Source organism: Natator depressus, chromosome 14 (assembly GCF_965152275.1).
Source record: "Natator depressus isolate rNatDep1 chromosome 14, rNatDep2.hap1, whole genome shotgun sequence".
NCBI classification, from domain to species: domain Eukaryota; kingdom Metazoa; phylum Chordata; order Testudines; family Cheloniidae; genus Natator; species Natator depressus.
The window spans coordinates 47,218,995-47,232,648 of record NC_134247.1 but is presented as its reverse complement, the minus strand read 5'-3'; the positions used below and the strand labels follow the sequence as shown (position 1 = coordinate 47,232,648).

Below are 13,654 nucleotides of genomic sequence, written 5' to 3'. Positions count from 1 at the left end.
GGATCAATGAGTGAATAGATAGATGGATGGCTGTCTATGGGGAGATGGAGGGATGAATGGACGGATGGAGGGGATGGTCATGGATGGATAGATGGATGAATGGATGTCTATGGGGATTGGTGGGGATGGATGGATAGGCGGATGGATGCGGATGAATAGATGGATGGGTAGGTGGATGAATGGATGGATGTGTAGATGGGTGGCTGTCTGTGGGCATGGATGGGGATGAAGGGGATGGTCACGGCTGGACAGATAGATGAATGGGTGTGTATGAGGACGGAGGGATGTTTGGAGAAGTGGTTGGGGCTAGACGGGTATGGGCGTTTCTGGGGCTGGATGGGTGTAACTGGGGATCTTTCCATTGATGGTGATGGCTTTGGTTCACCCCCTTCTCTTTCATTTGTTCTTCCTTCCCCCCCTCCTCCCATCTCAGCTCAGCTCTTACCGTGGTTTGTGCTGGTCACTCTGGGCCGACCCCTCCATGGAGGTGGGATGGCCGCGGGAACCCAGGTGGGAATGTGGGATCCTCCTTGCAGACATGCCCCGTTCATCTGTCTGTCCCCAGCTCTCCTTCCCGGAAGCAGGATCCAGCTGTGTCCTGGGGCTGGTCCCTGGGGCTCCCTGCACCCTCTGTCCGCTAATCCTATCCACCGGTCCCCTCTCGTTTGGAATAAAGCAGCCCCCCAAGGACACAGAGAGCCACCACATATCCCGGCTGCACCCTTCACCCCCGTCTCTCTGTTCCAGCCGCAGCACCGAGGGAGGAGGAACCCGCCCCCCAGCCCAGCCTGGGGGAGCTCTCGGCCTCCAACGTCACCCACGACTCCATCCCGCTCTCCTGGACCGTGGAGGAGGGGACCTTCGACTCCTTCCTCCTGCAGTACAAGGACGCGAAGGGCAAACCCCAGGCGCTGCCCTTGGACGGGGGATCCCGCACGGTCACCGTCGCCAACCTGGCCCCCTCCCGCCGATACAAGTTCAACCTCTACGGCATCTCCGGCCGCAAGCGCCTCGGCCCCGTCTCCACCGATGCCGTCACAGGTCAGCGGCTGCTCCCGGGGGTGCCGGCCCCTTCCCCACCCACCCCCTTTGCTTTGCTGCCAGCCAGGACCTTCCTGGGAAGATGCTTCCAAGTCTCCAACCTCCACAACCCGTCTACCGGCCATTCAACAGATAGAGGACTTTGGATGGGGATGGCTGAGTGGATAGACAGACGGATTGATGTCCATGGAGCAGACTGAACGAATGGATCAATATGTATGGGGTGACTGGATCAATGATTGTATGGATAGATGGATGGCTGTCTATGGGGACGGATGGATGGATGGAAGGATGGATAGTGTGGCAAGATGGCCGATGTTTATATGGTGGGTTCTGCGCTTTTCTTGGGGAGGGGCTAAGATGTCACCCCTTGCCCCTGCTCTTGGGTGCTGAGGGCCCCGCTACTAGCCCGGGAAAGCGGTAGAGGAGAGAAGCGGGGGAGGGATCTGGGTTTGCTCCTCACTCTAAGCCCCAGCCCCAGCCCCTGCGGGTTTCTTACCCTCATCCCCCTTGGGTGGGGTTACCCTCGGTCCTTAGATGCTGTGGGGGAGGGAGTCTCCCTGTCCTGCTGGGGCAGGGTCTCCCTTACTTCAGTTCTCAGGTCTTCCAAATCTCTCAACACGCCTCCAAGCTCCAGTCCCCAGTCCCCAGTCCTCCGTCCTCCGTCCTCCCTCCTCCTCTGACTGCCTGAAGCAGGGGGTTTTATTAGGTTCCTGACAGGGTTTAATTGACCACAGGTGCTCCAATTAACCTGTAGCAACCCTCCCTAGTCTACAGGGAACCAAGCCTCAATTAGCCTAGGGCTTATATATCTCCCCTCGACCACTCTACCACTGCTCCCTGGCCCCCCGTATCACAATAGATAGGAAGATGGATGGCTGTCTAAGGGTATGGATGATGTGGGACGGGGATGGGGACGGGGACGGATGAATAAATAAATAAATGAATGCGTGTGTATGAGGCTGGAGGGATGTTTCGAGGAGAGGTTGGGGATGGATGGGTGTCAGCGGGGATCTTCCCATTGATGCTGGAGGCTTTGGTTCACCCCCTTCTCTTTCTCTCTCGTTTGTTCTTCCTTCCCCCTCTCTCCTCCCGTCTCAGCTCAGCACTGCCCATGGTTTGTGCCGCTCACTCTGGGCCGACCCCTCCATGGAGGCGGGATGGCCGCGGAGAATGTGGAAATGTGGGATCCTCTTTGCAGACTTGCCCCGTCCGTCTGTCTGTCCCCAGCTCTCCTTCCCAGCAGCAGGGTCTGGCTGTGTCCTGGGGCCGATACCTGGGGCTCCCTGCACCTTCCCTCTGCTAATCCTCTCTCCAGATCCCCTCTGCCCAGGAATATCGCCGCCCCCAAGGACCTGGCAAACCACCCTGCACCCCAGCCACACCCTTCACCCCCCTCTCTCTGTTCCAGCCGCGGTGCCACGGGAGGAGAAACCTGCCCCCCAGCCCAGCCTGGGGGAGCTCTCGGCCTCCGACGTCACCCATGACTCCGCCCTGCTCTCCTGGACCGTCCAGGCCGGGGACTTCGACTCCTTCCTCCTCCAGTACAAGGACGCGGAGGGCAAACCCCAGGCGCTGCCCGTGGATGGAGAATCTCGCACGGTCACCGTCGCCAACCTGGCCCCCTCCCGCCGATACAAGTTCAACCTCTACGGCATCTCCGGCCGCAAGCGCCTCGGCCCCGTCTCCACCGACGCCGTCACAGGTCAGCGGCTGCCCCCGGGGCACCGTCCCCGTCCCCTCCCGCCCCCTTTGCTTTGCAGCATGGTGGGGACAACAGCTGCCAGCAGGGACCTTCCTGGGAAGACACTTCCTAGACTCCCACCTCCACGTCCCATCGACTGGCCACTCAACAGATGGAGGCATATGGGTTGGTGGATAGACAGACAGGCAGCTGGATCGATGTGTTTGGAGCAGACTGACTGAATGGATCGATGTCTGTGGGGTGCATGGATCAGTGAGTGAATAGACAGATGGATGGCTGTGGGTGGGGATGGATGGATGGATAGATAGATCAATTGAGGGCTGTCTAAGGGTATGGATGGTGTTGGATGGGGATGGTATGGATGGATAAATAGATGAATGAGTGTGTATGAAGATGCAGGGCTGGATGGAGAAGTGTCTGGAGCTGGATGCCTGTCTATGGGGATTGGTGGAGATGGGTGAATGGATGGATGTGTAGCTGGGTGGCTGTCTAGGGGCATGGATGGGGATGGAGGGGATGGTCATGGATGGACAGATAGATGAATGGGTGCATATGAAGTTGGAGGGATGGAGGCGTGTGTACGGGGCTGGATGGGTGTCAATCGGGATCTTTCCATTGATGTTGGTGGCTTTGGTTCACCCCCTTCTCTTTCTCCCTCATTTGTTCTTCCTTCCCCCCGCTCCTCCCGTCTCAGCTCAGCTCTGCCCATGGTTTGTGCTGGTCACTCTGGGCCGACCCCTACACGGAGGTGTGATGGCTGCAGGGAATGTGGGATCCTCTTTGCAGACATGCCCCGTCTGTCTGTCCCCAGCTCTCCTTCCCAACAGGAGGACCTGGCTGTGTCCTGGGGCCGGTCTCTGGTGCTCCCTGCACCCTCCCCCTGCTAATCCTCTCTACAGATCCCCTTTGGCTAGGAATTACCCGGCCCCACCAAGGACCTAGCGAGCTGCCCTGCCCTCCGCCCTTCACCCCCCTCTCTCTGTTCCAGCCGCGGCGCCGCGGGAGGAGGAATCCGCCCCCCAGCCCAGCCTGGGGGAGCTCTCGGCCTCTGACGTCACCCACGACTCCGCCCTGCTCTCCTGGACTGTCCAAGCCGGGACCTTCGACTCCTTCCTCCTCCAGTACAAGGACGCGGAGGGCAAACCCCAGGCACTGCCCGTGGATGGAGAATCTCGCACGGTCACCGTCGCCAACCTGGCCCCCTCCCGCCGATACAAGTTCAACCTCTACGGCATCTCCGGCCGCAAGCGCCTCGGCCCCGTCTCCACCGACACTGTCACAGGTCAGCGGCTGCTCCGGGGGCGCCGGCTCTGTCCCCTCCCGCCCTCTTTGCTTTGCAGCGTGGTGGGGACAAGAGCTGCCATTTGGGACCTTCCTGGGAAGATGCTTCCCAGACTCCAACCTCCACAACTCGTCTACCAGCCATTCAATGGGTGGAGGAGTTTGGATGGGGATAGATGGGTGGATAGACAGACAGATGGATCGAAGTGCATGGAGCAGACTGAATTTATGGATCGATGTGTATGGGATGCATGGATAAATGAATAGATGGATGACTGTGTATGGGGATGGGTGAGGATGGATGGATGGGGACGGATGGAGATGGATGGATGAGAATGGGGATGGATGGATAGGTAGATGGAACGATGGTTTTCTAAGGGTATAGATGGTGTTGGATGGTGAAGGTGATGGATGGATAAATAGATAAATTAGTGTGTATGAGGGTGGAGGGATGGATAGAGGCATGTCGGGGGCTGGATGGCTGTCTATGGGGATTAATGTAGATGGATGGATGGATGAATAGCTGGATGGATGAATGAATGGATGGATAGGTAGATGAATGGCTGTCTATGGGCATAGATGGGGATGGAGGGGATGGTCACGGATGGACAGATAGATGAATGGCTGTATATGAGGGTGTATGCATGGAGGGAGGAGTGTCTGGGGCTGGATAGGTCTGACTGGGGATCTTTCCATTGACGTTGGTGGTTTTGGTTCACCCCCTTCTCTTTCTCTCTCATTTCTTCTTCCTTCCCCCTCTCTCCTCCCATCTCAGCTCAGCTCTCACTGAGGTTTGTGCCGGTCGCTCTGGGCCGACCCCTCGTGGGAAGCGGGATGGCCTTGGGGAACCTGGGAATGTGGGATCCTCCTTGCAGACATGCCACATCTGTCTGTCTGTCTGTCTGTGTGTCCCCAGCTCTCCTTCCTGGAAGCAGGATCCAGCTGTGTCCTGGGTCCAGTCTCGGGGCTCCCTGAAACCTCCCACCGCTAATCCTCTCTTCAGGTCCCATCTCGCTTGGAATAACCCAGCACCCCAAGGACCCAGCAAGCTGCCCCCTACCCTGGCCGCACCCTTCACCCCCCTCTCTCTGTTCCAGCCGCGGCGCCACGAGAGGAGGAACCCGCCCCCCAGCCCAGCCTGGGGGAGCTCTCGGCCTCTGACGTCACCCACGACTCCGCCCTGCTCTCCTGGACCGTGGAGGAGGGGACCTTCGACTCCTTCCTCCTCCAGTACAAGGACGCGGAGGGCAAACCCCAGGCACTGCCCGTGGATGGGGGATCTCGCACCGTCACCGTCGCCAACCTGGCCCCCTCCCGCAGATACAAGTTCAACCTCTACGGCATCTCCGGCCGCAAGCGCCTCGGCCCCGTCTCCACCGACGCCGTCACAGGTCAGCTGCTGCTCCTGGGGGTGCAGCTCCGTCCCCTCCTGCCCCCTTTGCTTTGCAGTGTCAGGGAAGCTGACCACTGGGCCAGGACCTTCCTAGGAAGATACTTTCCAGACTCCGCCTCCATGACCCAGTTACTGGCCATCCATGGATGGAGAGGGGGTCGTGCGGGGAAGAATGGGGGGGCGGGTGGATGGATAGAGAGGGGGTCGTGGGGGGAAGAATGGGGGGGCGGGTGGATGGATAGAGAGGGGGTCATGGGGGGAAGAATGTGGGGTGGGTAGATGGATAGAGAGGGGGTCATGGGGGGAAGAATGGGGGGGCGGGTGGATGGATAGAGAGGGGGTCATGGGGGGGAGAATGGGGGGGCGGGTGGATGGATAGAGATGCCAGTTAATATGTATGGGAAGGATGGATGCAGAGTTGGGTTGGTTTGCGTTGGGTGTGTACGGGGAAGGATCTACAGGTGTCCCCAGGGATGGACGGATGGGTGTGTGTGGGGATGGGGGGATGTTGGGAGGGGTGGATGGAGGAGGGTGTGGGGATGGATAGGTGTCAGTGGGGATCTTTCTACTGGTGTTAGTGGCTTTGGGTCACCCCCTTTCTTTCCGGGAATATGGCGAGGTGTGTGCTCCCTGAGTGGTGAGCCGGGTAATCACCATGTGTGACGTTCCTCAGGGTGCAACCTGGACCCCTGGATTCCCTTCAGCCACCAGCCTGGGCTGCCTTTTACACTCTTTGCTGTGAACAACCACTAGCGTGTGAAGTCACTCCCAGCTGAATGCAAGGCTGCTGTGCCCAGCCACCCATGAATAGATACAGGGTGACACCCACATGTCCCTCCATCCCAGCCTTGCCCCCAGAATGTGCGTCTCGTGCCATTCTGTAATCCACGGGCGGTACAAGCTCAGACATCATCCGTCATTGCACCAGCCCCAGTGACCTGGGCAGGGAGTTTCCCACACTTCAGTCAAACACGCTGGTTTAGACAAAACAATAAAACAAGCTGATTAACTAGATTTCAGGTGATTAGAAAGGGTAGGGCATAAAAGTCAGAACTGGTTACAAAAGAAATAAAGAAATAAACACGCAAGCTAATTCCTCAGTTTTGCCAAGCTCAATAGGATTTAAAGTAACTGGTTTTCTCGCCACACCAGATGCCGCAGCCAGTTCACAGGTAGGATTCCCTTTCAGACTGGGCCCAGTCCCCTTTGTTCAGTGTTCTTCAGGTGTGCGTTGATGTGATGAGCAGAGAGCTGCAAGGTGGAGAGGCTAGGGACATTTCCCTCCCTTCTTATATGCCCGTCCTTTCTACTGGAAAGATCTTCGCTGGGTCATGGGGGCCGGCTATGTGAGCTCCAAACTATCCTTCATGTGAATTGTAAATTTCTTTTTTACACCTCTCCCCTTGCTGGAGAATGTCCGATTAAGTAAGCGACAGCCCACTTGACTGTGTTGATGCCTGTCTGGGGTTGCCAGTGTGTCTTTGGCTCTGAAAAATGGGTTTGTTGGCATTACCCAGAACTGCAACATGTTTCAATAACAATCATACATCGCTTTACACACAGTGCTGTTATAGACAGCTTAACAGGACAATGATGTCCAGCAGATTATGAGTTTTCAAATGATACCTCACAAGGCATCCTTTGTACAAAATATATCGTAACTGTATAAAGGTGTGAACATGGGGTACAGGGTGTCACAAGAGGGTTACTAACCTCAGCTGGCTCTTTATTCAGGCAGCTCACGGCTAAATGTCCCAGCCCTGTGCTTGCAGACTGATGTCCCGGCATCCCCGCCACACCCTTCCCTCCTGCAACCGGTCTGCACCTGCCAGGTTCCAGGCAGGGTTACTGGAGGATAAGGCCAGAAGGGACCGTGCTGATTGTCCCATCTGACCCTTGTATACCACAGGCCGGAGAATGTCCCCCAGTTCCCGCTGTACTGAGCCCAGACACTGGGGCTTGGCTAACGCGTGTCCCAGCGAGGCAGCCGGGTTGGGTCTGCAGCCGTGCGGAGGTGGAGAGGACGTGGCTTCCCCGGGGAGAGCAATTCCCCACACTGGGGAGCGTGGGCCCAATTTCTGAGTGGGGTTCGTCTGCGTTTGCGTCCAGCCCCTGGGGCATGTTCTGCGCGTCTCTGCTGGGTTACAGAGCCTGGCGGAGCCTGGGGGGTTGTCGCGGCTTTTCTCCCCGAGGGGTCACAATTGGAGGCAACCCTCAGTCATCTCTCCAAGGGGCTGAACAGCCTGAGCTCTCTGACCGTGGGGGCTGGGGGCCCTTTGGGTTCACGCGCTAGGAGATGTGTCAGCCCAGAGCACCTCGGACCAACCCGCCGGACGTCCGGGTGGGACGGGATGGGGGTCTTCCCCAATGCTTTGCGTCCACAGGCTGTTCCCATCAGCCCCGGTGCCCCCCGACCCCATCACCCAGCTCTCCCTGATGCTTCTGCCCCCTATTTCCCCTCTGTGGCGAGTCCCCAAGGAATCGTTCATCGAATCCGCACCCAACTTTGTTCCAGCTGCGGGGCCACGGAAGGAGGAACCCGCCCCCCCGGCCAGCCTGGGGGAGCTCTCGGCCTCCGACATCACCCACGACTCCGCCCTGCTCTCCTGGACCATCCAGGCCGGGGACTTCGACTCCTTCCTCCTCCAGTACAAGGACGCGGAGGGCAACCCCCAGGCGCTGCCCGTGGACGGGGGATCCCGCACGGTCACGGTCACCAACCTGGCCCCCTCCCGCCGATACAAGTTCAACCTCTACGGCATCTCCGGCCGCAAGCGCCTCGGCCCCGTCTCCACCGACGCCGTCACAGGTCAGCGGCTGCTCCCGGGGCGCGGCTCCGTCCCTCCCGCCCCCTTTGCTTTCCAGGGTCAGGGGCTCCGGCCACTGGGACAGGACCTTCTAAGGAAGACACGTGTGAGCCTCAGGCATCTACGACCCTGGCTGCCGACCCTTCAGCAGATAGAGAGTGGGGTGTGTGCGGATGGATGGATAGAGGGATGTCTCCAGGAATGGAAGAAATGATTCACAGATAGACGGATGGGTGTGTTTGAAAGGATGGCGGGACGAATGGCTGCACAGAAGGATGTGTGTGAATGGATGGATGGACCTTGGGCATTCATGGGAACGGATGGATGGGAAGGGAATGGCTGGCTGGATAGATGGGTATGTATGGGGATGGAAGGATGGAGGAGTATCTAGGTCTGCATGGGTGTCAATGGGGATTTTTCCATTGATGTTGGAGGCTTTGGTTCACCCTCTTCTCTTTCTCTCTCATTTGTTCTTCCTTCCCCTTCTCTCCTCCCATCTCAGCTCAGCTCTCACTGAAGTTTGCGCCGGTTGCTCTGTGCCGACCCCTCCATGGAGGCGGGATGACTTTGGGAAACTCAGGAATGTGGGATCCTCTTTGCAGACATGCCCCGTCCGTCGGTCCCCAGCTCTCCTTCCCAGCAGCAGGATCCGTCACTGTCCCGGGGAGGGTCCCTAGGGCTCCCTGCACCCTCCCCTCACTAATTGTCTCTGCAGATCCCCTCTCACTGGGAATAACCTGGCTTCCCAAGGATCCAGTGAGCCGCCCCCTGACCCTGGCTGCACCCTTCACCCCCCTCTCTCTGTTCCCACCACAGCACCACGGGAGGAGGAACCCGCCCCCCAGCCCAGCCTGGGGGAGCTCTCGGCCTCCAACGTCACCCACGACTCCGCCCTGCTCTCCTGGACCGTCCAGGCCGGGGACTTCGACTCCTTCCTCCTCCAGTACAAGGACGCGGAGGGCAATCCCCAGGCTCTGCCCATGGATGGGGGATCTCGCACCGTCACCCTCGCCAACCTGGCCCCCTCCCGCCGATACAAGTTCAACCTCTACAGCATCTCCGGCCGCAAGCGCCTCGGCCCCGTCTCCACCGACGCCGTCACAGGTCAGCAGCTGCTCCGGGGGTGCCGGCCCCTTCCCCTCCCGCCCCCTTTGCTTTGCAGTGTGTGGGGACAGCAGCTGCCAATGGGGACCTTCCTGGGAAGACGCTTCCCAGATTCCAACCTCCACAACCCGCCTACCGGCCACTCAATGGGTGGAGGAGTGTGGATGGAGGTGAATGGGTGGATTGACAGACAGACAGATAGATCAGTGTGTATGAAGCAGACTGAATGAATAGATAGATGACTATGGGGTTGATGATTGAATGAATGAATGAATGAATGAAAAGATACATGGATGGCTGTTTATAGGGATCAGTGGGGGTGGATGGATGGGGATGGTCGTGAATGGATGGATGGATGAATGTGTATGGGGAGTGAGGGAGGGATGGATGGATGGATGGCTGAGCAGATGGATGGATGTCTACTGGTATGGATGGGAATGGATGGATTGATGGTCATGGATTGATAGATGAAGGGATGTGGATGGGGATGGATGGATAAGGAGATGGATGGATGGGGATGGATGGAAAAGGAGATGGATGGATGGATAAGGAGATGGATGGATGGGGATGGGGGTGGATGGATGGATGGATGTGGATGGGGTTGGATGGGGATGGAGCTGATGGATAGATGAATGGTTGGAGATGGATGGATGGATAAGGGGATGGATGTGGATGGGGATGGATAGGGATGGAGCAGATGGATAGATGAATGGATGCGTAGGGGGATGGATGGATAAGGAGATGAATGGCTGCATATGGAGATGGATGGATGGAGATGGATGGGTGAATGGAGATGGAGTGGATGGATAGATGAATGGATGCGTATGGGGATGGATGGAGTTTACGGAACTGGATGGGTGTTTTGGGGGATTCACAGCAGAGGTGTGCGTGTCTGGATAACCCTTCTGCAGGGGGCAGGTACAAGGGCTATGCTGGGTAAGGTCATGGATGCCAGGATAGATGGAAGTGACTAGCCATGGGTGGTGGATGGATAGGGGAGCGTATGAAGATGGTATGGTCATTTCTGGGGCTGGATAGGTGTCAGTGAGGATGTTTCCATTGGTGTTGGTGGCTTTGATCCACCCCCTTCTTTTTCTTTCTCACTTGTTCTTGCTTCCCCCTCTCTCCTCCCATCTCAGCTCAGCTCTCCCCGAGGTTTCTGCTGGTTGCTCTGGGCTGACCCCTCCATGGAGGCGGGATGGCTGTGGGGAGCCCGGGAATGTGGGATCCTCTTTCCAGACGTGCCCCGTCCATCTGTCCCCAGCTCTCCTTCCCAGAAGGAGAATCCGGCTGTGTCCTGGGGCCGGTCTCTGGTGCTCCCTGCACCCTCCCCCAACCAATCCTCTCTACAGATCCCCTTTGGCTAGAAATTACCCGGCCCCACCAAGGACCTAGTGAGCTGCCCTGCCCGCCGTCCTTCACCCCCCTCTCTCTGTTCCAGCCGCGGCGCCGCGGGAGGAGGAACCTGCCCCCCAGCCCAGCCTGGGGGAGCTCTCGGCCTCCGATGTCACCCACGACTCCGCCCTGCTCTCCTGGACCGTGGAGGGGACCTTTGACTCTTTCCTCCTCCAGTACAAGGACACGGAGGGCAAACCCCAGGCGCTGCCCGCGGATGGGGCATCCCGCATGGTCACCATCACCAACCTGGCCCCCTCCCGCCGATACAAGTTCAACCTCTACGGCATCTCTGGCCGCAAGCGCCTCGGCCCCGTCTCCACCGATGCCGTCACAGGTCAGCAGCTGGACCCGGGGTACCAGCCCCTTCCCCACCGCCCTTTGCTTTGCAGTGTCAGAAACACTGACCACTGGGCCAGGACCTTCCCAGGAAGACACTTCCAATCCTCCAGCCTCCATAAGCAGATTGCCAGCCACTCAATGGGTAGAGAGAGGAGTGTGGATGGGGATGGATGGATAGATGGATAGACAGACAGCTGGATCCATGTGTCTTGGGCAGGTTAACTGAATGGATTGATTTGTATGGGGATGGATGGATGGATGGATGGTAATGAATGGATAGAGGAATGGATATATATGGGGGTGGACAGATAGACGGTAGGGTGGGTGGATTTGTGTGGGGGTAGATGGAAGGGTGGACATACAGACGGTAGGGTGGGTGGATGTGTGTGGGGCTGGATGGGTATTTTGGGGATTCATGGGTAGATGTGTGGCCAGGTGGCATTGTGGGTAATGGGACTGGGTGAGTATGATAATACATGCGTGGCTGGATGGACGTATGATATGGTGATCGATGGCTGTATAGGTTTGTGTTGGCCTGGATGGGTGTCAGCGAGGATCTTTCCATTGACGGTGGCTTTTGTTCACCCCCTTCTCTCTTGCTGTCATTTGTTCTTCCTTCCCTCTCTCTCCTCCCGTCTCAGCTCAGCTCTCACCGAGTTTTGTGCCGGTCGCTCTGAGCTGACCCCTCCACGGAGGCGGGGTGGCCGCCGGGAACCTTGGAATGCAGGACTCTCTTTGGAGACATGCCCCGTGCGTCTGTCTGTCCCCAGGTCTCCTTCCCAGCAGCAGGATCCAGCTGTGTCCTGGGGCCAGTCCCTGGGGCTCCCTGCCCCCTCCCCTGCTAATTCTCTCTGCTGATCCCCTCTGGCTGGCAATAACCCGCTCCCCCAAGGACCCGGCAAGTGCTCCTGCTGGCCATGCCCTTCACCCCCCTCTCTCTGTTCCAGCCGCGGTGCCGCGGGAGGAGGAACCCGCCCCCCAGCCCAGCCTGGGGGAGCTCTCGGCCTCCAACGTCACCCACGACTCCGCGCTGCTCTCCTGGACCGTCCAAGCCGGGGACTTCGACTCCTTCCTCCTCCAGTACAAGGACGCGGAGGGCAACCCCCAGGCGCTGCCCGTGGATGGGGGATCCCGCACGGTCACCGTCGCCAACCTGGCCCCCTCCCGCCGATACAAGTTCAACCTCTACGGCATCTCCGGCCGCAAGCGCCTCGGGCCCGTCTCCACCGACGCTGTCACAGGTCAGCGGCTGGACCCGGGGGTGCTGCCCCCTTCCCCACCCGCCCCCTTTGCTTTGCAGCGCGGTGGGGACAAGAGCTGCCATTTGGGACCTTCCTGGGAAGACGCTTCGCAGACTCCAACCTCCACAACCCGCCTCCCGGCCATTCAGTGGGTGGAGGAGTGTGGATGGATGGACAGAGGGATCGATGTGTGTGGGGCAGATGGGGTGAATGCGTCACTGTGTATGGGCTGGTGTCACGGACTCCCAGGTCGTGCCCACTCTTCGTCCTGTGTGGTCCGTGGGAGGAACCCCCTTCACTGAGACAGCCCTTCTCCCGGGGGTCCACTCTCTCTCGGGGGTCCAGCCCCTCCACCTCCTGGTACCACACCTCTCTGAGCCTTAGCACGCCTGTCTCTGCCGTGGGACCCCTCAGGGAGTCCCCTCGCTCTGGACCCCCAGGGCCTCCACCCCCCGAAGGGGATGATGCCCCCCTGTTCTCTAGACCGGAGCGACTCTCTGCCAGCGTAAAACAGGAGGGTTTACTGAGCATCTGAACCCAGCACAGGAGACTCTCCGGGCCTCAGGCCTGGCCTCCCTCAGCCCAGCACATCCCAGTCTCCCCTGCATCCAGGGGGGCTCTGCCTGCTCCCCCTCTCCAGCCCAGAGACCCCCTGCTTCCCAGCTGGGCAGCTGATATCACTGGCCCCAACAGCTCCTGCCCTGTCCTTTGTCCTCCGTCCTCCATCCCAGGTACACGGGACGCTGGGGCCCTCTCTCCTCCGTCCTTTGTTCCCTCTGGCTGGAACCGGCTGGTCAGGTCACCGGGTCTCTCCGCAGCCCGCTGTCCTCCCACTGGCCAGAACCGGCTGATGGCCAAGCTGGGGTGGGCCTCTTGGTCACCAGTTGTTAGGGTTCCCCATCTCCAGGCCATTGTCCGGGGATCCCGGCTGCTAGGCGAGGTGACACCTGGTCCTCGGCAACAACCACCCCTCTCCCACCACCTTGTTAAACATGCAGCACACAGGGAAACTGAGGCACGCACACGCTATTCATGTAAAACACGACAAAAACCCCCAACTTCCTCACAGGTGCACGGATGAATGAATGAATGAATGAATGAATGGAGAGATGGACGGCTCTCCGTGGAGACTGGTGGGGATGGGTGGATAGATCGGTAGATGGATGGATGTCTACGAGGATGGATGGATAGGTAGGTGGATGGATTTGGATGGGGATGGATGGGTGGGGGAGCATATGCAGATGGTGGTACGGATGTTTCTGGGGATGGATGGGTGTCAGCGGGGATCTTTCCACTGATGTTGGAGGCTTTAGTTCATCCCCTTCTCTTTCTCTCTCGTTTGTTC

At 58.7% G+C, this 13,654-nt stretch overlaps 1 protein-coding gene across 1 annotated transcript in view; it reads left to right on the top strand.

The window, feature by feature from the left end:
* The window catches only part of TNXB (tenascin XB), a 95,335-nt gene that overhangs the window by 66,949 nt on the left and 14,732 nt on the right, over positions 1–13,654 (top strand). The window contains exons 28-35 of the mRNA XM_074970743.1: positions 748–1,041; positions 2,453–2,746; positions 3,735–4,028; positions 5,125–5,418; positions 7,936–8,229; positions 9,044–9,331; positions 10,773–11,063; positions 12,016–12,309. Coding sequence (XP_074826844.1) covers positions 748–1,041; positions 2,453–2,746; positions 3,735–4,028; positions 5,125–5,418; positions 7,936–8,229; positions 9,044–9,331; positions 10,773–11,063; positions 12,016–12,309 — 2,343 coding nt within the window. The remainder of the gene's footprint in view (positions 1–747; positions 1,042–2,452; positions 2,747–3,734; positions 4,029–5,124; positions 5,419–7,935; positions 8,230–9,043; positions 9,332–10,772; positions 11,064–12,015; positions 12,310–13,654) is intronic.